Genomic DNA, 25,642 nt, shown 5'->3' on the forward strand with positions numbered 1-25,642 from the left:
ATTCTCATTGCATTTCTCATTGCAAGGGTTAGAGCAAGAATTATCAATTAAATCAATGCAAGAAGCTGAAGCATCTACCCTTGAGATAGGAATTGCACAAGGGATAGTTTGCTTCATTTCCAAAGAGTCATTAGTATCATTAATGCTCTCAAATTTTAATTTGAGCTCTTCATGCTCCTTGCTAAGCAAATTGAATTTGCACATTAAATCATCAAAATTTGTAGCAAGAGAAGCATTTAGATCCTTGAGAGCATTAAGGTTTTTAATTTCTTTTGATTGTCTCCTAATGACTTTTTGATGCTCATGAACAAGATCAAGAAGTTCATCAATTGAAGGAGAATCGGAGTCATCATCACTTACATCGCTATCCATACCTTTAGCCATAAGGCAGTTGTTTGATGATGATCCGAAGTTGGTGCGGGTGGTGAATCTCTTGCTTGATTCATCGCTTGAGCTAGCACTTGATTCTTCACCACCACTAACCCATTCACCAAATATGGCAAATGATTCATGCTTGGGCTTCTTCTCCTTCTTTTGCTTGTTCTTCATGAATTTCTTCTCAACCTTCATATGTTGATGGTGAGGCCCATCTTTGAGGAAGACCAAATACCCCATTGAGTTGATTTCCTTTAAGCACTTGTTCATCTTCTTTACATGCTTGTAGAGGTTGTGGTTCATTGGCTCTTGATCTTCACTTGAGGAGCTTCTTGCTTCCTCTTCTTCCTCATCACTTGAGCTACCTTTGATGGCCATCTTCTTCAAATTTTTTACTTGCTTTCATGCAAGTGCACTATGTGTTGGTGAAGAAGGTGGCGCTCTTGGCTTGATATCATGGCGTAGCTCATGGGCGATCACCTTGTTTAGGACTTTGTTTGGTGTCATTGTGTTGAGATCTTTCTCATAAAGAATTGTTGTCACCAAATCATAGTCCGGCCTTCTAAGTGAGTGAAAGATCTTGCGAATGAGTTCCAAATCTTCAATTTTCTTCACATTAAGAGTATTAATCTCATTCACAAGAATATTCAACCGTGAGTACATAATTTCGGCATTTTCATGATCAAGTTGCTTGAAACTATTAAGTTTATCAATGAGAACATGATATTTTTCATTTGCAACATCTTTTGTGCCTTCATGGTTCTCACTAATAGTTTTCCATAAAACATTTGCATTTTCGCAAGCAAACACACGGTTGAACATATTTTCACCAAGAGAGCTTAAAATAGCACACTTAGCTATAGCATCGTATTGCCTCTCTTGTTGATTATTGCTTTTAGTTCCTTCACTCGTAACTCTCCAAACATTTAGGCCCTTAGCTTGGAGGTGCGATTGCATAAGAATCTTCCAACGTTGGAAGCCCGTGCCATCGAGACGTGGAGGAGGTCCTAGAGAATCCATCCCTTCCCCTAAAAGAGCTAACTCACTAGGCGGTGAAGCCTACCGATCTTATGAGCCGGTAAACACAATTTTGCCAATAGAATTGGCTTTGTTTGTGAGACAAGTGAGTCCCGGCTCTGATACCAATTGAAAGTGATCGAGTGCTCTAGCCTAAGAGGGGGAGGGGGTGAATTAGGCACTAATAAAAACTTAGACCTATGACTCCAACTAGTTTGCACAAAACTTAAACTAAAACATGCTATCCAGATGTGCAACTAGGTTGTTCTAGTGTGAAACCCCTATCCCAAAAGAGTTTAGCAACCTATAGCCTTTCCTATCAAGAAACTACTCTATGAAAGTCGGTTACTATGGGCGATGTAGATCCTACTGATTTTATAAATCAAGAAACCAATAGGATCCCTTTCAAAACTTCACCGATGCAACTTTTGGATTGGAACCTCTTTTTCCCATTATTATCTATGAGCTCTATTTCTTTAAATAAAATTTATATATTTTCCCCCCAATCATTCTAAAAAATTTCGTGTAATTTATATTCTAGATTTTCTATACAACATATTATAAATCCTTGAGTATTTACATAACGCATCCCTGTTCAACACAAAACCACAAAGTCGGTTACTTGTTGTACGGCCGTTCAGTGCCGAGAGGGTTATCGGTTGGTTACACAATTATATGTGTTGCACAAACAAACCACACAACACGTGGATTATTTATTTATAATGAGATGAGTTACAAAACAACAATCAATCCACACACCATTGTTGACAAATCACACGCCACAGCATGCGCACGAGGCGGGTAGGCTTGAGCATAGCAGAAACTCGCAACTGCTCGCAGGCATAGAGCCGAGCTTCTGTTGCATAAACTTAAGGAAATTTCCACAGTTATTTGGGAACGTATCAGGTGCAAACCAACCTCTCCGTGCAAACTATGGAAACTCCAATCTGAATCATTGGATCAACATCCAAGGGGTACGGACCCGCCCTTGGATTGGGTAATCACTCTTTTGCAAATCCCCCCTCCCACCTCTTTGCGCCCCTCCCCTTGGATGTTGATTTGATGGGTCAGATTGGAGTTTTCATAGTTTATACGAAGAGGTTGGTTTGCATCTGATATGTTCCCCAGTTATTTAGCTTTCGGACTTGTTCACACAACAGTAAATGTGATACTAGCTAGCCCTGTATCTTTGGATGGATGGACGACCAAACATGGAAGCAGAGCAGATCAAACCAAGGAACTACTACCTGGAAAGCAAAGGATGGAAGGGAATCATTAATTAATAATTTACTTTGTTGGACAAATGTACTAGCTTTATATTTAGATGATGTCGATGCACGAGGATAGATCACCTGAGGACGGAGCCCCTGAGCATGGTCTTCTTGTAGTGCCGCGGGTGGGTCGGCGTGTACTGCAGGCTGGGCTCCACATAGGGGTCCCACTCCAGGCTATCCCACCATTCCTTCTCGCAGTCGCACTCCACCACATTCTTGCCTGCAACATTAGGCAAGCTCTTGAGGTTCCAGCAGCCCCTGATCTTGATGGTCGCGAGATTGGCCGCATCCGTATGGCAGCCAACATCGCAGATGCCCTGCAGCTTGGGGAGCTCGTGCAGGTGGATGTGCTTCAGATTGGGAAACAGCCTCCAATTCGCAGACCCTTTGAAGACCATACTAAGATCACCGCACCACATGATCTGGAGGGTCTCCAAACTTTCCAAGCCCTGCGACTCGGCCAAATGGGTAGCATATATCAGCCTGGGGCAGTGGTCGAGGTGCAGCAACGTGAGCCCCACAAACGCGGTATCCCAGCGTCCTACTGAGACGCTCCAGCTCCAAATGCAGCGCGTGTTGAGGAGATGTGACGCCCAGATGGTCCGTAGCTTCTTAAACATATCCGTGTCGTTACCGCTGCGGCCTCCTGGTCCTGCACCATTCCGGGAACTGATGACGCATTCCAAATTGGGGCACCGCTCGGCTCGACACCACTCGAGCTGATTCCACGTCGTTGAAACTAATGGAACTGCGAGGATTCTGGTGATGGACGAGCTATCGTGGACGTGCAGGATCTTGGCACTGTCACATATAAATCCTGGTATAGTAATACTGTTTGCAGCTCCGACTCTCATTTGGTCCTCTATGTGCATGTAGCACCCTTGGGATGGCACACATGGGGGAGGAGGACACATACAACAGTTGATCACCGGTCCTTGGCATAATAATGCATTTAGGGTGGCAGAGATATCTGTGTATGTCGCATGCTCTTTAAGCGCCTTTTGCTGCAGGTTTACCTGCACTTTCTGCCTGCTGCCACCCTTGGTTCCATCGCCTTTGCTGCCAGCAGTAGCAGTAGCAGCAGGAGCACAAGTAGGGGATGGAATTGTTGAGATCTCCAGATGTGCACAGTGGGGAACGAAATAATCTTTGACAGGCGCAAGCGACCCCAGGAGCCTTGCATCCCTCACAGAAATATACCAGTTAAATGCAGTGGGTGGTGGTGATCTTCCTGTACCATGATCACCTCCAGCCTTTTGGGTGGTGTCGACGCGTAGCTTACCCAAGTATCTTTTCTTCTTGTCTTCTGGGGGCCATAGGATTGCACAAAGCTTCCCACAGTCAAGTAGAATGAGCTCATCCAGGACTGGAGCTGTCACTGCACTGAGGTCTAGTGTTTTCACTGCTGAACCAGTGATGTCTAGGCTGTGGAGGTTCGGGAACGACCCGCTCAAGAATAGATTCTTCAGATTAACACATCCCGTCAAGGAGATCCTTGGCAAATATTCACATCTATCAATAATGACAGTCTCAAGGCTGCTACAGCTGCTTCCCACAGATAACCAAAGTGGCCTCTTCGTCGTCAAGGACATGGAGGAATAATTTCCTGAGAATTCAAGAAGCTCCAACTTGCCCATCCCTGAGAACAAATATTCCGGGTCTATGAGGCAAACGGGACAAGACTGTGTTACTCGGAACCTACGAAGGTTGTGGAGCCGCCCCTGAAAATGATCCATGTCCAGCCAATCTTCTTCCATCACATTTAGTTCCCTGAGTTGAGTCATGAAATCAATCATCTTTGCGGACAAGAAGGCGGAATTTGAGCAGCGCACGTCCAGCACCCACAGCCTTTGGAAGCACTGGCGGATGTCATCCTCCGCCTTCCCTACCACATTATCTGTTCTCCCTAAAGGTCGGCAGTGGTCAAACCAGAGAAACCTAAGGTTGTGGCAGCAAAGGAACGGAGGTGATACCAAGCTGAACATGCACCCTGATAGCTTGAGCACGCAAAGTTTGTCCAAGTGTTGGAACGTGCCTTTACGAATCCGTCTCGGGGTCAGCATGAACCCGTAGGTTGGTGAAGTCCAGTATGCCCGCTCTGGCAGACCCTTTGCCAGCGCAGATGGCAAATATGGATTCTGATAAAAGTCCACATCCATTCTCATCTCGCGCTGCAGAGCATCGCAGGATTGCCAGAGTCTATCAGCATCCTCGTTAGTGCCAACATCTCCCTGTTCTAGCTCAATGATGCCATCACATTTCCAGTAGTTGCAGCCATGGGTTGCCAAGTCATAATCGACCAGGCGACTACCCATGTCATAAAGCTTCACCGTGTGCAAGAAGCAATTGGTAGCTGCTTCAGACCAGCGGACGCCGCCAATATTGATCTCGCTTGCAACCTCTGCAGCCTCCTGCTCCAAAATCTGGGACAAGTTGTTGTGGGGTGAGACTGCCGAGAGAACAACCTCTGTCGTCGTCCTCGTGCTCATCAGGGCCCTGTCAACCTTCGTCCTTGGGTAGAGCCGAAATCTCCCTTGGAATGACCACAGCACCTTGTTCCCTAGGTACCCGGAAAGTGGGAAGCCCAAGCTGTCAAGATCGATCTCCTCGCTGCTCCCGTTGAGGAAAATCACCAGGAATCTGCGGTTAAGCTTCTGGATGTGTTGACATATGGCTCCGGCGACCTGCGGTGTCTCAGCACGGGAGGCCTTGTCCACTCCCTGGTAATCCTCCTCCTCATCTCTTGCGTCGAGCATGGCCATCACCGACGCAGGGAGCTTAAGCTGCTTCGCGAGAGCCCTGTAACGAAGAACCGACGCCAGGGCATCGGAGCATCCGATGGTAGTCGGAAGAACCGACGCCTTGATACTTTGGTGCAGAAGGGAATCGAAGCCAAGTCAGCCTATAGGCACCGGTTGAACCGACGGTCTAAAATAGGGCATCGGTGCAATGGCCGTCCTTTGTACCAGAGACGATGTCAAGTGCCCAGAAGAAGTTTCTTCAGCACCGGTTCAACCGACGGTGCATCGGTGCATACCACCGGTGTAATGACGTCAGCGTCCAGGAGAAGATTCCTTCAGCACCGGTTGAACCGGTGAGGCATCGGTGCAAAGCATCGGTTCAACCGGTGGTCTCTGCGTCAGCCATCAGGAGTCCAACGGCTACTTCGTGTTATGAGTGACCGGATGAACCGACGCTACCCTGCCAAGAGGCATCGGTTCTTCCGGTGGTACGCAGATTTTCAGCTAACCGTTGGAGCAACGGCTACAAGACTTGGTGGCCTATATATACGCCTCACCCCGGCCATTTGAAGATTGCTGGAGTTGCTGGACATCCCACACACACCCAAGAACATCTCCAAGCCATACAAAAGCATCAAGATCATATCCTTAGCCCTTAGCACACTTTGAGAGTGTTGTGTAAAGGATTAGCTCTTAGTGAGTGAGTTTGCAAGGCTAAGAGCCTTTGTGCTGTGGTTCATTAGTGAACCAAAACAAGAGCTTGGTGCGCCGGCACCTTGGAGCGTGGAGCTCGCCGGCAACGTCATCGACCCTCCGACTTGGTGTGGAGCGGCGACGACACCTTTGTGCGGGGGACGTGGAGACCCCCATCCTTTGTGGAGAAGCTCCTTAGTGGAACCCGGGGCCAAGGTGACCGTGATTGTGTTCACGGAAAAGACTTGGTGGCCGAGTAGCAATACTCTTAGTGAGTGCTACAACAACGTGGATGTAGGTGTGCCTTTGTGGCTAACCGAACCACGGGATAAACACCCGCGTCAAGAGTTTGCTATCTCCTATCCCGCTCTTTAAGCTTCCGCATTTCATTCTAGTAATTTGTATGCCTTTACTTTCATAGAATAGTTTCTTGATAGGAAAGGCTATAGGTTGCTAAACTCTTTTGGGATAGGGGTTTTACACTAGAACAACCTAGTTGCACATCTAGATAGCTTGTTTTAGTTTAAGCTTTGTGCAAACTAGTTGGAGCCATAGGTCTAAGTTTTTATTAGTGCCTAATTCACCCCCTCCCCCTCTTAGGCTAGAGCACCCGATCACTTTCAAGCCCTCTGCGTCGCTCTCCTGCTCTCCCACTTGGAGCAGTCGAGATGGATAACCTGGGAGAACTCCAGACCGGCGCCCGCAGGTGGTGCGCTGAGGCGGCGGCCAACGGCTCGGAGGACGGCGGATGCCCCCAGCCCGTCCCAGCCGTCGAAGTAGATGACATTGCGCCTGCCGCTGCTGGTGCTGCTTCTAGCGGTACCAGTAGCGTCGTCCTCCTTCAGTTCTTCCAAGATTCGTTCGACGGCTCCATCGATGGTGTCCTCCTTGATAACCTGCATGGATGCAATGCACTCATGCATTATACATACTCGAACTGATTGAAATGTACGATCCGGATGGGAAACAAAAAGAAGCCATACGGTACCAGATTAAGATTGTACTGATGGTTAAGATGAAATTAGTAACAAAAAGGAATGAAGCATGCTTGGTTTGTATATATGTAGCTGATTTACCTCAGTACGCATGCTGGATTTGATTTGATTGGATTGGATTCACTTGAGCCTGCCAGCCGGCTAGCTAGTCTCGAGCAATAATCTCTGCGGCGCACGTAGCAACTAGATCTTCAGATGAAACAACACTGCAGCATCCGTTTCAACTACTGGAACGGAGCCATTTCTCCTGTGAACGATCATGTCGTGGTCGTATCTCAGCCTGATCTGGACTCTGGACAACACACAAGAGCATGCATGAAGAAATAATTACTATATATATCATCAGGGTGTGCTCCATGCATATATATATAAATATGTATATATATATATATATAGTTTCTATATGCATGCTCGCTATATCTACATATATACACTACACATTGAATTATCTTATATCTGCAACGGAAGAGAGCAAATAATTTGCATACCTAAATTAAGTTGAAGCTGCACTGGTAATAGAGTATATGATGACAGAAGCCAAGAACATTGAGCCAATTACGATTAATGATCGCCCTCAAAAAAAAATTATGATTAATGATGAACAGGTTCAACAGAGCGAGAGATCATGGCTCAACGAGAATGCACCCAGATCGAAGCAAAGGGACAAATGTGCATATAGGACGTTTGCTTTTGTCATCATTGTGGTCATCGGAATGGTTCTTTGCTTGTAAGGTAGCCATCCACTGCAGGATCTATTTTGTAAATTATTTGTACAGATAAAGATTAAAGATTTAAGCACTGAAGCACAAGGCTGTTGGGTACAATAATAAAAAAAATTTGGCCGCCTTTTCGAATGTGACCGAAATTACTGTTTATACGAAATATCGTCCTGTTCATCAGAAGATCCACCTTTTCACCCAAATTTCGGCTGAACGGTACTGTTTGTGCGAGATTAACGCATTGCTTCAATCATATCAGAACATGTCTTGTCTACTTAATTGTGAGGAGCCTAGAATTCGAGATGGTTTGATTTCCTCCAACCGGAGTAGACAACCTTGTCAGAACTCGGAAGTGGGAGATGGAGGAGGCGATCGATGACTGAACATACAGGGCCGTCGCAACAAAATCAGGGTCACTGTGCCAAACTCTAAAATAGGGTCTAGTGAAATACATGTAGTCAACAATAATGATGTATAAGCTATGAAGAACAACATAGCTAGACTGCGATATATATCTAGCTGAATAATCTTTACCTAAACATCATTTTTTATTTGTTTTTAATGTTGTGCTCATAATCAATCTTCTCAGCCAGATTACTCCACGAGTCTAAGTGCTAGCGTAACGAAATTATTATGTTTTCTTGTGCCATTGAAGAACGCAAGTCGGACACATACACTTCAAGTATTAAGATTGTACTGATAATTAAGATGAAACTAATTAACAAAAAATAAAGCATGCTTGGTATGTAGCTGATTTACCTCAGTACGCATGATGGATTTCGAGTATAACCTGAGCCTGCCAGCTCTAGTCTCAGGCCATCTCTTCGGTGTACACAGCAGCTAGATCGATCTAACCCATGGCTTGGTGACTGGCCTGGCCAACACACCCGAGCATATGCATGAACAAATAATTACTATATATTATCAGGGTGTGCCGTGCATCATATATATATATATATATATATATATATATATATATATATATATATATATATATATATATATATATATAGTTTCTATGCACGCACGCTACATCTACATATATACACTACACATTGAATTTTCACTTGTATATCTGCAACTGAAGGGAGCAAATAATTAAGTTGAATATATACCTCAACCAACTTGAATCAGCACTGGTACTAGGATATATGATGACAGAAGCCAAGTAGATCGAACAAATTACAATTGACGAGGACGAAAGACCCAGATATGGTTCAGAGAGAATGTAGCTAGATAGAAGTATCGAACAAATTACATTGGCTTTGGGCAAATAATGTGCATCCAGCTAGTATAGTTGTAGTATGTTGCTTTTGTGTCTGTGTGGTCATCAGAACGGACTGAATGGTTCTTTGCTTGTAGGCTAGCTAGTCACTGCAGAATCGACTTTGTAAATGTAAAGATTAAAGATTTAAGCAGTGAAGCACAAAGCTGTCGGCGAGTCTTTCATTAAAGGTTCAAGTAGAAGCACAACAAGGCTGCCGGGTCTTTACTTTTTCGTCTGCCAGATTAAATTCTCCTGCCTGGCTAATTCGATGGCTTTTATATCATAGGTGACTCCAAATGAAACAAGAGGATCCGAGGTTCAGTTGAAGCTATTGTTAATTTACTAAATAATAATCTTAATAGTGGGTAATTTGGTTAATACTGTAGAAAAATCATCGAGCGCTCATAAACACTGTCTTAAACATTGCCTAAGCTTAATGGTTCCAGTTTAGGGTATATATGACAAGCCCCCTTGGAAGACACTACATCGCCTAAAGTGATAATAATGCAGCCAGGCACTGCCTTGAGCGGTGATGGAGTCCAATGGTAGACAGTTACTCAACTGAAGCATCAAGACTAGCACCATCATAGGCGGTAGTGCACTACTAGAAAAAAAACCTGCTTTATTTATTTGTAACGCACGTTGAAAACATCTCGACATCGGTACGTAAAGATGTTTTTTGACATGATTTCAAGGACGTGCTTCATGTCACAAAATTTATCACGCTTTCAATGTTAAGAGATACACTACTATAGAAAATTTTACAGAGGCGGGCAAAATGGATTTATCGAGGCGGTCAAGCCAACCGCCTCGGGGATTCCGTCACGATAAATGCGGCATTTACGGAGGCGGTTGGGAGCCCGCCTCAGTAAATCAAATAAAAAAATTTAAAAAAAAAAGAAAAAAACCCGTGGACAGGCCCGCCAAGCCCATCTATGAGCCCGCCGAGCCCATCCGGGGGAGGCCGCCGCCGCTGCCGTCGCCCCCGGATCAGGCCCCGCAGTAGCACCACGGTCGTGGATCTGAAGGGTAGCGGTGCCGGCGGTGGAGGACGCCGGATCTATGAGGAATGTTGAGTACCTTCTCCTGGCTGTGATGAGTGAATTGTCAACCATGCGGTGTGATTGTGCGCTTGGTCTTTGGTTGCAGGTACACGGGCGTCAAGTGTCGATGGAGAGCTGCCGTGGAGGTGTTGTGGCCGATGGATCGTGTGGTGGACGGCGGTGAAGGACAGCCGGGACCGGAGCTCGTGCCAGGCAGCAGCTGTGGCATCCACTCCTGGATCAAGGGCGCAAGCGGCGACGGAAGGCGGGTTTCTTGGTTTGCGCCACAAAACCAAGGAGGCAGACAGCGGTTGAAGACATCAAATCGTGGAGGCACGGGCGTCGGTCTCGGGACTGGCGGAGGAACGGGCGTCGACGGCGTCTAGGGTCTCGCTGTGGGCGAGGAGATGATGGGCGTCGGGCGGCGTCTAGGGCTGTCAGGAGGCCGAGGCGAGAATGGCGTCCAGGGCCATGGCGTCGCGGTGGGAATCTTCCTGCGCGTGGAGTTTTTGCGGTTTTCTCAAAACCAGCCACCTCACCGGGTTTCGTGGACCTTCCAAAACCGCGGACCGGATCTTCATCTACGTGGCGGTATTGCGGAGAAGACTTCGATTCGAAGAAAGAACCTCGGCCGTCGGATGAGTCCATGTATCTTTTCCGATTTTGCCCCTACGGGCCTTCTAGTTTATTTTCGGCTCTAGGGGTAGTTTAGTCTTTTGGATTGAGAGTTGTTGGGGTTAAATACCCCCTTACCCCCTCTCCCTCTGGATCTCTTTTTTTTTTGCCGAGTGGGCAGCCGCCTCCCCTCCCTGGCGCCTTCCTCCTTCTTCTCTCTAGGGATTAGAAGTATGGATTCTTGAGGATTTTGTACTGAGATTGATCGGGAAAGGAGGCCCTTCCCTCCTTGTGCCCTCCAGGGTTTTTGAATTCATCTCGTTCTTGTTCATCTTGTGCCTCGTTTGATTGAATTTTGATTTTCTTTTGTCGATTCATGAGCACGAGTTGATGGTTTGATTCTTGATGACTTCGAGACTCTTTGTAGTGATTCAAAACCATTTAGCCTAGTGCTATACCCTCCGGAATCAGGAGTCCCCCCGAATCGAAGTTGTCGCGTTCTTGAGAAAACCCCAATCTTGCTCGGAATTTCTTCGATTCCTCCCAAACCATGGAGAGATTTGTCGATTTCTTCCGTGGACATGTACACAAGTCCTTTGTGATCGTGCCTACGAATTTTGGTGAGATTTGGACTTGATTTGATCCTTCGATCATCGAGTTTTTGGGCGAGGCGCAGACTGGAAAATCGTTTCTGGACTCGAACGGAGTTTTTACCTATCACCGGTTAAACCGACGCTTGTGGTCATGTTGCGTCGGTTCAACCGGTGAGTAGGCTGTTCTGTGTTAGGGTTTTTGGCGTTTGACTCATTACACCGACGCTTAGAAATTGTTGAGCGTCGGTTCAATCGGAGCTTAGTGCGACTTAGTTTGTTGGTTCTCTGGACAATTGCACCGACGCAAGGGCTTTGATTTCGTCGGTTTAACCGGTGCGTTGAATTTCAATTTTGTGATCCCTCTGGACAATTGAACCGGCGATTGGTTTTGAATTTATCGGATCATCCGGTGTTGCAACGACGGTTGATCCGACACTTCTTAAGCCTCTGCATCGGTTCAACTAGTGCTAGCTTTTTACTGCTGCAGGCTCTGCGCATCGGTTAAACTGACAAGGTGCCCCTTGTGTACGTCGGTTTAACCGGTGTGTATACCGTGCGTTGTTTCAGCTGCTTCTTCTCGCTGTTTGCTTCCGCGTACTTCTCGTTTTTTCTAGGGTTGTTTTGTGTTAGTGTAGCTCCTCTATAGCTACTCTACACTTCACCTAGGACTCTAGGGTTGGGTGTATACTTGGGATCTTAAGCCGAGCTTCAGTTTGCGAGAATTTTTTATTGGCTCTCATTCACCCCCCCTCTGGTCGCCTTTTTGGTCCCTCAATCTAGCACCGGCCTACCGCTGCTCCCCCATCGAGGCCGCCGCGCCCCCGCCGAGGCCGTCGTCCCCCCGCGCAGCCCGGCCGGGGGCGCGTCCTGCTGCTGTGTGGCCTGCAGCCGCGCACAGCCCGGCCGGGGCCGCGTCCTGCCGCCTTGTCGCCTGCAGCCGCGCGCGCAGCCCGGCAGGGGCCGCGTCCCGCCGCCGCGTCGCCTGCAGCCACGCCCGCCGCCGGGCGCCTCCACGTCCCGCCTTTGCCGCCGATGCCGAGCGCGCCGCGGCCCGCTTCGGGGCGAGGGAGGGGCCGGCATGCTCACGCCCAGGGAAAGGGAGCGGCGGGCCGGCATGCTCAGGGAGGGAGGGAGAGGAGGGGAGGGCACTGTGCAGATCTAGAGGAGGGGAGCGTGAGGGAGAGATAAAAACCCAAGTCACCGTATATATTAGTGGGTGATACCGGGCTGAAATGGGCTATTTGGGCTTCGGAATGGGCCACTACTATCCGAGGCAGGCCTTATAGCGTGTCCGCCTCGTTAATATATTAACCGAGGCATTTACGTTTGAAAAACCGCCTCGGTTAATGTCTATTAACCGAGGCGGACATTTTATACTTGACCGTCTCGGTTAATCAATTTTGCGAGGCCGCCTCGGTTAATTAAACATGACCGCCTCGGTTAATGCTGGCTACTAACCGAGGCGGGTTTTTTTTTCTTGCCCGCCTCAGAGCCCATTTTTTAGTGCCTCGCAAAATAGAATTTTGTAGTAGTAATATCTAAAAGTGACATCCCTAAGTTTTGAAAAATACACTACTACAGAATCATTTTCATTGCCGGTCCTAAACCTATTTTCACTGTCGGTTTAGGTGCCGGCGGTGCACAGATATTTCACCGCCGGCTTTTGTACCGGCACTAAAAATATGTTTTCACCGTCGGGCCGTAACACGGACCGGCGGTGCAAATAAGTTTATCATTGCTGGCCTGTGTTACGGGCCGGCGGTGAAAATAGATTATCACCGCCGGTCTGTAACACAGGCCGGCAGTGATAAGTATTTCCCGCTGCCTACTCCATCACCATTATCAAAATTAAACCACTTTTTAATAATTTAATACAATTCTCATAATAAGTACATCAAATCTCACATAGTAAACACATAAGAAATATAGTTCACTCCCACAAAAGTGTCACATGTTCATACACCGTTTACAAACCATAAGTCCACACACTAATTACAAACCACAAGTCCTTACATCCAACATAATTCATGCCATGAGTCCTACATAATACGATGCAGAAATTTAAAACAAAATACTAAAGCTAGATAACACAGAACTCTGCATCCAGATTCGCTACATGGTCAACGATAAAGCCAGCAAGCTCCTCTTGAAGTGCGACGATATCACTTTGTAGCAACTCTGAAGTTCGAAGCTCTACATGCTGCAGCAAAGAATGTGAACATAAAGAATGTATTAATATACTGAATATCTTTTCAGATAATCAAGTTATCTTAAATGCTGCAACAAAGAATGAGAATCAATAAAATGCATTAAAATACTGAACATAACTAACCAGATCTTCACCAGCAGACATATCATCTCCGGTGTGGATATGAATAAAATGCATCACATAAAACCCGCAGTAATCATTGCCCGAAGGCTGCCTTAGGATATATTTGGCTTCAGATACAATGAAATCCTTCCAGAAAGGTCTATATACTTTGCATTTTTTACGGTACTTCGCAAAGGCCCTATATAACATTAAGAATAACGAATATAATTAGATGTGTATCTAGCAAAGATATAATAATGAAAGGTTGATTGTCTTTATTTACTTGTTCAACATGTTGATGCAAGGCTGGATTAAATCTCGACTCAGTCTTTTGGAATCATAAATACGGATCTTGCTCTCGTCTAGGTTGATTGGAATAAGAATATGATGGTTACTGCATTAAGGACGTCCAACATGAATATTACTATTATGATTGTCAAACAAAAATTTATAGGAGTTGGGATACACGTAATGATGATTGTAGGGCAGAAAAACCCATTTCTTGTCTTGCATATCAAGGCATCAGACACAGCGTTGATGGTGCTCCTGAATCAATTGTACAGCTATTTATAGAAGTAGGATCCAAGAAGCCAATATCATTAATTTCTTGTTTCTTGCATTTATGTGCCTCCATCCAACAAAAGAAGAAAGTTAGACATGCTAAACATAACCATTAAAACTAATGTTGGGATTCACTAACGACACTTACAAACACCACAAGGCAAGGATGTGTACATCAAGGGCAGACTTCTGGTAGAACTCATAAAGATACTCGAATTTCACCCACAATATGCCTTCTCCCTTGTGAAAATGTTCCTGCTTGTATCTTGCCCCGAACATTGCACATTTCTGACTTTTGCACCACTGATGTAATTGTCACATCCTCGTTGTTAAAAGTGGCACTTGTTCTGGTTCCACAAGGTCGTACCCCAACCTAAATTATATTTCCATAGCAGCGGCGGAGGTGCAATGCCAAAACCTTCCTCAAGTTTTTCAAGATCTTCCTTTGTTAAGCTGTTCACTTCTAGAAATTTGGCACTGGCCCTTGATTCAACATCAGCATGATATTTGACCTTGCTCGCTTGTAGCACAGACCATTTCGAGGCAGTTCATTCAAAATCTAAAGGCAGACCTTGCGGATTCCCTGTCTGTGGAACCAAAGCTATCTTCAAAAAATGCTCTGCTGCAGCTGCAGCTTTAGCTTTATTGATTCCTATTTTTCTTTTCGTTTGATGGGCGATGATATGCTACCACTCAATTTTTTTCTTTGCAGGTGCTTTGGATGCTTCCTTCTGAGATAATCCAAATCTATTAGATGAGTTAATCTTTCGAGTCTTCCATGGTGGAGAATAGCTCTGCTCGCTTTGAGATGACGGCAGCGGACTTGTGTCCCTTTGAGGCAGCGGACTTGTGTCCCTTGGAGGCACCGGGCATGCACCCTTGGAGGACTAGATTCTCTTTGTGGCAGTAGATTTGGATTCCTTTCGGGCACTGAGGTAGGAGGATGCAAATCTCCTCTTCCATCTACATCATCATCATCGGAATCAGACTCTGAATCAAATGATATGTAGCGCTTGCGCCATGCCACAATGTAGCCTATGTTCTCTCCAAGTAACTTCATACCAACCTATCCTGGTATATCCAACTCAACCATGTGACCATACCTCCTCTTTACTATTGTCTCAATGGTAACCTTGGCGTAGCCTAAAGGTAATGGATTACATCATTCCCGGGCCAAGCTTGACCAGTTGCCACCTTGTTCTTAAAGATCTTATCCTGGACATATAGCTTGCAAGGTGTTGGGTGCGTGATTTCATCCACAGGATAAGTGCCAAGTTGTTCTTCTTTAGGAAGCACAATGCAACTAGAAGCAATTGGGTCATGATAACATGGCAGTCATGGGCCTTCATGCAGCTCATGTTGAACTTCAATTCTTTTGTGTTCACTAGCCTCTTGATGTTTGAGGAGTATCCTGTAGGCACTTTGAGCTCATCGAAGAAACTACATATCTTCTCTTTCTCATCCTTCTTCAAGGTCCATGATGCAACTGGAAGCTTCTTTTTTCCCATCAGCTTGAACTATTGCATGTAGCTCCCTCCTAACATCCTACACGTAGTTAGGCCTAGCGAGCGTAAGAGATAACCGAACCTTAACAAGAAAAGAGGCCTAAGAACAAGCGAAAGCTGATTCCCGGATCAATCCCTATTAAGATCAAGGCAAAGCATCTAATACGTCGCCGGATTGTCCAACCCATTTGCAAGGCCTAAACTAGCAGATATTACACCAATTCTTAAGTATAAGAACAAACCATAACAGATTAGATCTACTAGATAGAAAAGAAGCAGGGTGTTGTCTCCGCGCAACTAATTCTATGCAATGAGAATTAGCATAAGATTAAAACGTGACTGCACAGAAACAACATGATATTCATTGATGATAAGCAACAAAAGCACGATGAATCTACTAAAAATCATGCTACGAATATCAGGATAACTAGTACTACTCGACATCAAAAACGCTTCAGTGCGAGTAATACCAAGATAAAAGCAAGAACAACGCTGCCCTGATCGCAAGAAGCAATCAGGGCAGCATGACGCTTACTTGGATGAAACCCTAGAATTAGGGGTGGCGGTGCGCCGAGAGTTGTTGTTTGCGAAATGTGATGACGTTCTCTTTTTACAAATATCATAGGGTACATATTTATAGTCCGGAGACTTGGAAAACAATCTAAACTAATGTGTCCATATCAGACTCTATCTCTAACTCAAACTGAACTAAATCTAAGTATACATAGCCCACACGGCCCAAATGCTCACGCATGAGCCGATTCGCAAGCCTCCTTCAATTTCTTCATTAAGCCCAACTCACTCGCGGCCCATTAATTAACCTGTTAATTTATGGCGATAACACATGCCCCCTGATTTTGGCAATGATAATTCCAAAACCACTATGTCGCTTCACCTTCCCGTTGATGCTCCATTAAAACGCACAACAACCGCCATGGAAGACACAACGTCTCTGCAACTGGCTTCTCGTAGAATGTGAAACTGCCTATCCGTCTTCCACTTTTTTACTATTTAATCTCACCCCGAATAGAATCCTTTCACCACAAACTCATCTTCTTCCCGAAGCCAAACAGCGCAAAAAACCCCAAACCTTCAATAGCCATGGCGATCTCTTCCTCATCCGGCTCCAACTTCATCGACTATCCTTCTTCCCCTTCTTCTTCAAGCTCCTCCGCCTCCTCCCTCGACTCTATTTCTGAGAGCCGGGAACCGACGCCGGAGTACGACCCGACGGCAGCGTACGAGGTGCTCGCTCCTCTACACTGGGATGCAGAGGAGTTCGACTTCGGGATCATCTCCGAAGACGACGAGCCCAAAACCGATGGCGAAGACCTCCGACTCCTGTTCCAGGATGAACTAGAGAGCGGCAGTGACGAGGGCTTCTCCTGGGATGGAGCTGATTCCTCCTCGGAAGAGGAGATCGGCTCCTCGTCCAGCGGCGACGACCCGACGGATGGGAACAACTTCCTGTTCCTCGGGTCCTCCAAAGAGGACAGTGAAGAAGAACGCAGCGGCAGCGGCGGTCGGAGCAGCGACGCCGAGACCGGTGGCGGCAGCAGCGCCGATGACGACGACGATGACAGCGACGGCGACGACAACAGCAACGGCGGAGATGCACCGGCACGAAGCCCAAAGCAGTAGATGTAGGTAGTACTGTAGAAGCAGTACTGTAGGAATAGCATTGTAAAGCCGAAGGATTCATCCTTTGTAAGATCGGCTCTTCTGCTTGTAAAAATCCAACTTTTAAATGAAGTCTTTTATCTTTCAACTCGTTTGCTCGGGTTCCTCCCAAAAAAGCCGATGGCATCGCACCAGGCTTTACTAATATCCAAGAGCCGACGAAATTCAAAATTGGAAGCAACCCACATAAGAACAGAACACCACTTCCACTCTGAATCCAACTCGAAATAGACACTCCAAATCCGAGCGTAATTCGAGAATCCCGCTCCATAAGTTCGAGCAAAGACTCGCAAAGAATCCAGAATTCGAACCAGAGCCCGCAAAACGACCAAACCCTAAGTCAGCAGATCTGAACCATGGCAGATTCTGTAGCTCAAACAACGAATTCTTCAATCGACGATGCGGCAATCTATAGCCTGAAGGTAATATTCACCCTGCCCTTTTAACTTTCTTCAGCTCATTAAGCCTCCAACAAATTAAACTCTGAAATATAACACCATATGTAAATTTCTGAATCTCTGAACTCCAGGTGTCAGACATCCTTCTGCCGCATCCTTCCAATCCCAAATCATTTTGTCTTGGCCCAAGAACTTATGAAAATCCCACAGATTTAATCTCCTGTGAAACGAATAGAATCCCTTTCGTGAGTCAAGGCACTGATTTAAATTCCTGGGCCGACTGCTTAAGAGCCTAGCCTAATCCAACCGAAAGCTGGACTACATGGTATAGAAGAGTAGCGAAAGCTCATATGCCCTTGTGGCAGGAATTGAACATAGCTGATGCACTTAGTTTATCACTATCACCCCTTGATAAAGATGAAAACCTTCTGAAGACCATCCGCTATTTTTGGTCCGACGCTCTGAACTGCTTCCTCTTTGGTCATGGACCCATGACCCCTACTCTGGTGGATGTTACCATGATCACTGGCCTTGACATTAGATCTCCCGATCCTGCAGCTCACAGAATGGTAGAAGTCCCCTTCAAACTTTCATCTAAAACAGACTGCACAAACTGGAGCACTTACATGAACCAGCACATGAAAACGAAAGGTCCAGTAAGTAAAAAGGAACACACAGGCTTTCTAAATCTTTGGTTAGAACATTTCATCTTCTGTGGTCCCTCCTTAGCCCCAACCAAGAATTACCTTCCTTTGGCTTACCATCTAGCCCATGGCAACCGCACCAGCCTAGGCAAGCTTTTCCTCGGAGAAACATATAGATGTCTCCATTTGATGACAACTAGCTTGCTCAGCCAAAGGAAACTCAGAACTGGAGGCCCTTGGTGGTTCATTCAATTATGGGCACAACTCTACTTCCAGCATCAGATTCCAAACTTCCAAAGCTTAGCCAAGAATTCCTTCCCTGACGGGAATGGCAAACCAATTAGATGCACCAGCTATAGCCAAGCCCTATTCAGCCTCCCTGGCAGTAAACTGAACTCAACAGATGCAGCAAAATGGTTTAGAGTTTTCTACAAAGGCCTAGAGAATCCCCTCTTCTTTCCATTCACTGAATCTGTAGCTTTTGAAAATCCATCTACCTTCAGGCTGGATAGCTTTGCCGATGACAACAGCACTCGGCATCTATATTCACTAATGATCTGACCCGACTTCCTTCCTGTCGGCATAAGAACTTCCAATAGAATCATCAAACCAGGTTATGAAACCTATCAACCAGTCATAGCAGCTCGGCAATTCGGCCTAGGACAAGTCCCTCCCCACTTCCATATTCACCACTTGGTGGAGAGTAGAGCCGATCTATCTGACGGTCTTACCAGTTCAAAATGCTACAGCATGTTTGACAATCTCCACATTCCAATACCAGCCGATCTATCCTTTACTCCCTCATCAATTGGTTTTAACACTTGGTGGGAAATGTGGAAAACTCATGTATTCAGAAGAGCTTTAGGCCCTTTACTGCAGCAAATTGATCCTGAATATGCAATCCCCGAGGAAGAGGTACTGAATCTGTGCTCTTATTTTTTCTGAGCCCTCTCCTATTTCTCTTGGCTAACCTTGCTCACCTTGCTTGCAGTAACAAGATGGTCCAGAACCCATGACAAATAACGGGGAGCCATTCCACTTTCTCCCAACCGCCCCTGATGTTCTCTTTTGCAAGGGATCACCGCCAATGAAGAAAGTGATAATGACTATTCAGCCAGACTCACCCCAGTCGGCCTCTAAGCGGAGACAAACCTCTGGAAGTACTGCCCCCCGAGTCCCAACTAAGAAAAGGAAGATCTTCACGAGACGGGTCATCAAAAAGACAGCACATCCTTCCCCAAGTCCATCAGACTCCAACACCAACCAGGTAATTCATCTCTCTGAAATCTCCTGAACATTTTTTCTTCTTTTTTTATATATGCACATATACTATGGTTGATTGTAATCCTTTCTCCAGGACGCAGCTGAAGACATCCTTAGCACCGGAAGCCCATCACAACAGGGAACCGCTGTTCATGAAGTCAATACCGAAACAGCTGAAATCCCTGAACAGTAAGAACCAACCATCATCAAAGCAGAAATTCACAGCGAAGAAACTGCAACAGATGACGTGACGATGGAAGCCCAACCTGGAACTCTCAATGCTCCGGTAGAGGCGCGTGACGAACAAGCTGACATAGCCGATGCTACTGTCGCTGCCCGAACTGAGCTGATCACACTAGGACCGACCATCGCTTCTTCCTTACAACAGGTAACATCGCATGAGCCGATTCTAAATCAGCCGATAACTCTGTTGATATACCTTGCTCCCAAAACTAACTCTGATATCTCCATAGGGCTTCAACATTTTAGATTTGCTCTCCTTTGACCCGGCATCAATGGGTCTGATCGCCCCTGGAGCGAAGGTACCACCACCACAGCAGCTGATTGACCTCGCGGATCAGCTTCAACACATCAAAAATCTGCTATCTGCTCCACTCAGTACCCTGGTCGATGACTCTAGCGAAATACATAAAGTCCTCGAGCAGATAGAATCCCAACTCCCAGAGTCACTTCGGGTCAAGCTCTGGCCAGCCGGCCATCTTCCCTTCTTTCGGGCAGAGGTGAAAGCAGCACAATAGAGGATAGAACTGAGACATTCTCAAATCCCTGTGAAAGCCGACATCGCTGAAAAGTGCAAGATGCTAAACCAGAAGAAAGCAACTCTGGATGCCAAAGCTGATATCTCAGCGAGTACAAGGCGACTCAGCCTCCTGGAGAAAGAACTAGCAGAACTCGAAGAAAAAGTCCGCACTACACAGAGACTGATCCAAGAGGAGAAAGCCTCGATTGCAAACTCCAAGCAAGAAGCCCAAGAAATAACCGAGCAGATACGAGCAGAGTTTGCAGAAATCAACACCTTGAGTCAATAGATAATAACGGGCGATGACAAAGATGACGAAGCAGCCATAGCAAGAGCCGACGCCATACGCGCAGAAGCCATCCATGCCATAGAAAGATTCCTGAACTAGTAGAATAATTCAGAAAACATTTAATGTTTCCTGTTAAACTGAAACTCATATCTATTAAAAACATCTTAAGTCGATGGTTACACATCGGCTGCCTTGCTTCTCATATAATTTTTACTTGTTGGCCAACTCAACGTGTTGGCCTCTCTCACTTTCTTTCTTTTTTTTTACTGGCCAACTCAACGTGTTGGCCTTTCTCATTGTTTTTTTTCTCTTGCCAACTCAACGTGTTGGCCTTTTATAATGCAGCCAGACGGATCTCATCGGCTCTTGTTAGTCACCTTCCCACATGCTCGGAAAATATTTCTTGTGGTGTTGGCCATTGACGGCTACAGGAAACTTGACACCATCTAATTCTTCAAGCATGTATGCATTTCTAGGCAGGACCTGATCAACCTTGTACGGTCCATGCCAAGTAGGAGACCACTTACCATACTTCCTGTCTTTAGTTCCCAATGGTAGCACTGCCTCCCAAACTAGGTCTCCAACCTGGAATTCTTTCGGCTTGACCTTTTTGTTGTATCCATGAGCAACTTTAGCCTTGTTTTCCTTGATCTTCTCAAGTGACCAAAGTCTTAGCTCTGTAAGATCCTCCACATTATCGCTCATCAAGGCTGCATACTCTTCAGCCGATAGATCATTCTGAAACTCAACACGCCTTGATCTGGCCGTGATCTCCCATGGTAACATAGCGTCTTGACCGTAGACCAGATGGTATGGTGACGTCTTGATGGATCCGTGACACGAAATACGATATGCCCACAAAGCCTCTGACAACACCTCATGCCAGCGCCTAGGATGTTCATCGATCTTCCTTTTGATCAGCTTGATAAGGCTCTGGTTGGATGCTTCAGCCTGTCCATTAGCCTGGGCATAATATGGGGATGATCTGATCAACTTGAACCCCGTGTCATCGGCAAACTTTCTAAATTCCTCCAATATAAAGACCGATCCTCCATCGGTCGTAATGGTCTGAGGAATCCCAAACCTATGAATGATGTGCTCTTTAACGAAACTGATCACATCTTTCGATGCCACCGACCTCATGGGTACCGCCTCCACCCATTTTGTGAAATAATCTGTGACAGCTAAAACCCATTGGTGACCTTTGCTAGATGGCGGGTTAATCTGGCCAATCATATCCATGGCCCAACCCCTCAACGGCCATGGCTTAATGATTGGATTCATTACTGATGCCGGCACCATCTGAATCTTGCCGAATGTCTGACATGCCTGACATCCCTTGTAATATTTAAAGCAATCCTCAAGCATGGTAGGCCAGTAATATCCCAATCGTCTAATCAGCCATTTCATCTTATGAGCCGATTGATGAGTACCGCAGGCTCCTTCATGAACCTCATGCAAGAGCCGATTCAACTCCGAAGGCCCCAAACATTTAAGCAGAAGTCCTTCCAAAGTCCTGTAGAACATGTCGTCCCCTATCAGAACATACTTCATAGCTTTGAGTCTTATCCTTCTGGGTGCCCCATGAGCCGAATCCTTCAAATAATTGAAGATATCGGCTCTCCAGTCTCCAGGCTCTAGAAACTGAACCTCTACATCGACCCCATCGGCTGTTTCCTTGTATCCGGAAGCCATCTGTGCCAAGTCATTGGCTTCACTGTTCAAAGTCCTTCATATCCAGTGGAAATTAATGTACCTGAATTGTGATATCAACTCACGGCACTACATCCAGTTTGGAAAAAGAGCCTCGCTCTCACATTTATATTCCTCCGTGAGCTGAGAAATCACCAGTTTCGAATCCCCAAATATTTCCACCGCTTCTGCACTAGCTTCTAGGAGTAATTACATACCCTTGCGAATGGCCTCATACTCTGCTAAATTATTGGTGCACGGAGTAGTCATCCTTATGGAAAAAGAATAAGTCGCCCCACGAGGTGATACCAAAAGAATTCCTACACCGCATCCATCATCACAAGCCGATCCATCAAAAAACATGGACCATGCACGTACAAAAAGTGCAGACACATCAGTGTTGACCCTGTCTGCAATGAGATCCGCCAGTGCCTGTCCCTTGACTGCCTTTGCAGGTTGATATCGGATATCGAATTCTGACAACGCAACCATCCATTTTCCTAGTCGGCCTTTTAGAATAGGAGCCGATAGCATATGGTTGATGACATCCGATTTACATATGACGATCGTTTCCGCCGAGAGCAAAATATGCCGAAGCTTTGTACATGTAAAGAATAAACAAAGGCAAAGCTTTTTAATCTCAGGATACTTGGTCTCGGCGTCCAACATGCGCCTGCTGAGGTTGAAGACAACCCTCTCCTGATCGTCATGCTTCTGGATAAGAACCAAGGCGATGGAAGTGTCACCCACGGACAGGTACACGTAGAAAGGATTGTCCTGTTGAGGCGGAACCAATACTGGAGGCTTCGACAAATATTCCTTGATTTCATCAAAAGCCTGCTGCTGTTCTGCCCCCCAGTGAAACTCATCCTTGGACTTGACCTTCACCAGACCCATGAACGGCTCGATACACCCAGACAGATTGGAGATAAATCGTCTGACAAAGTTGATTTTGCCGATGAGCTTCTGTAACTCCTTCATAGTAGGCGGCTTCATTGTCTTTACCGCTTCTTGACTCTTCAAGCCGATCTCGATTCCTCGCTCATGTACCAGGAATCCTAAGAACTGATCGGCCGATACGCTAAAGGCACATTTCTTCGGGTTAATTTTGATCCCGAACTTTCTGAGTCCGCTCCAAAACCTTATGCAAATCTTCCAGATGCCCCCCAGCCGATGTGGACTTGACCATGACATCATCAATGTAGATTTCTACCAGCTTGCCGATGAGATCATGAAAAATGTAATTCATGGCGCGTTGATACGTTGCACCGGTGTTTTTCAATCCAAAGGTCATAACCAAGTACTCGAACAAGCCGACCGCGCCTGGTACTCTGAACGCAGTCTTGCTTATATCCTCTAGGGCCATGAAGATCTGGTTGTAGCCGGCATTACCATCCATAAAGCTTAGCATTTTGTGACCGGCAGCGGCGTTGATCAATGTTTCTGCAACGGGCATCGAATATTCGTCCTTTGGCGTTGCTCTGTTGAGGTCTCTGAAATCCACGCAGACTCTCCATCTGTAACACCCTAATTTAAATTTCAGCATTTATTAATAAATTTAATTGGCTTTATTTAAATTTCTAAGGTTTATTGTGTTTAGTATGGCATTTAATTCAATTTTGTTCCTTAATGATTAAAATTTATCATAGGTTTAATTCTTGTGTTTCATTCATGCTGATGCATTGTTTTCATTGTTTGATTTCATAGGAGTTTGAATTCAAATTTTCTTTTGAATTCAAATAGTTGAGCTTGAGTGAGAAATAGAATAGAAATAGAAAAAGAAAAGGAAAAGCAAACCCACAACCAAACCGGACCCAAACAAAACCCAACCCGCAGCCCACCTCTCTCCCCAGTCCGGCCCAAACCCACTCCTCCCCGGGCCGCTTCCCTTCCCCCGGAACCAGCCCAAAAAAAACCACCTCCCCGGCCTGCCCAGCCGCGGCCCAGCGCGGCCACGCCGCGCCCGCTCCGGCCCCACCTGGCGGCGCAAGCCAGCCCGCTCGCCCGCGCCGCGCGTCGTCCGCCCTGGCCCACCCGTCAGCCTGCGCCGCACACCCCGATCGCCCGCTCCCTCTCCTGTCTCCCTGCGCGCCCGACCCCACCAGTCAGCGCCCGCTGCCGCGACTCTCTCCCCGCCTCACCCGCTGACCACCCGGGCCCGCTAGTCAGGCTCGCCTTCCTCCTCCCGCAACGCTCGCCCGCGATCCTCGCCGAGGAATTCGCCGGCCTTCCCACCCAGGCGCGCACGCCAATGCGCCCCGCCGCCCTATAAGTAGCACCCCCGCGGACCCCCTACTCCCCACCTCGCCTCACAATCGCCGCCGCAACCCTAGCGCATCGCCCCGCCTCGCCTCCGCTCGGAGCAGAGCCCCCACGCCGCCGGTAAGCACCTCCGCCACTGCAATTTCTCGCCGCCAGTGGCCCCGGAGCCCCCCTGACCCCCGTATCCTTCCCGCAGGGCCGCCTTGGGTCAAGTCGTGCCACCCAGGAGCCCGGAGAGCCCCTGCGCCGACCCCGTCACCAAGTTCCGCCCGTGCACCGCCGCCAGTCCACGACGTTGACCCCTCCCCGCTGCAGCTCCGGCCCGATTCGAGTCCTGGGTAAGCACCCCAAGTCCCCCCTGATCACTTGCGCTAGACCTCGTAGACCCTGGCGCGCTCTAGGCGCCCAGGCATCGCGCTCCGGCGAGCTTCGTGGCCGCCGAGCCGCCCTCGCCGTCGAGGAACCCGTTCCCAGCCCCGCACCGCCCGTCCGAGCCCGCCAGTGGACTACTCATGCCACGGCGGTGCTCCACGGCCGAACACCGGCCCAAAATGAGCCCAGGAGCACCGGATTCGCTCACTCCGGCGACCCCCGCCGCCGCGGGAGCTCCGCTCCGGTGAGCTTCGCCGCCGCCTGAGCCCCAATCGCCTAAGAGCTGTCCGATCCGAAACCTAGGGCCCAGATTAGATCGCATCCCCGCTAGATCCGAATCGTCGGATCGAGATCCAACGGTCTGGGATCAAAGATACCGGTTCGGCCGGTACTTTTGCTAAAGAGTCCCTGGACTCTCTGCTAATCAACCCGCAGTCCAGGCGCTTTCAAAAATAATTACAGTTGGGCCCAGTTTTTAGCAGATAACCTCCTGGCTTTTCTCAGAATAGAACCCGCCGTCCAGTTAGGGTCTTTTTACGCGTTGGCCCTCGGATCTTTCTGGTTTTTACATTT

The 25,642-nt window shown here is 47.1% G+C and overlaps 1 protein-coding gene across 2 annotated transcripts; it reads right to left on the reverse strand.

Annotated features, from left to right (window-relative positions):
- Window positions 1-2,082: 2,082 nt before the first annotated feature.
- Window positions 2,083-9,192, reverse strand: LOC120713639. 2 transcript variants are annotated; one of them, XM_039999569.1, is made up of 6 exons: window positions 8,930-9,192; window positions 8,574-8,688; window positions 7,177-7,387; window positions 6,728-6,996; window positions 2,745-5,465; window positions 2,083-2,639 (listed from the first exon to the last, which is right to left on the reverse strand). In XM_039999569.1, exons 3-6 carry the CDS (start codon window positions 7,186-7,188, stop codon window positions 2,636-2,638), a joined length of 3,006 nt encoding a protein of 1,001 aa, XP_039855503.1. In that variant the 5' UTR covers window positions 7,189-7,387; window positions 8,574-8,688; window positions 8,930-9,192; the 3' UTR covers window positions 2,083-2,635. The 2 variants fall into 2 exon arrangements, with proteins under 2 accessions (XP_039855503.1, XP_039855504.1); XM_039999570.1 differs by lacking the exons at window positions 8,574-8,688; window positions 8,930-9,192 and adding an exon at window positions 7,584-8,364.
- Between the last annotated feature and the right edge of the window lie 16,450 nt (window positions 9,193-25,642).

The sequence above is a fragment of the Panicum virgatum genome, chromosome 6K (genome assembly GCF_016808335.1).
Source record: "Panicum virgatum strain AP13 chromosome 6K, P.virgatum_v5, whole genome shotgun sequence".
In the NCBI taxonomy this organism is placed as follows: Eukaryota; Viridiplantae; Streptophyta; class Magnoliopsida; order Poales; family Poaceae; genus Panicum; species Panicum virgatum.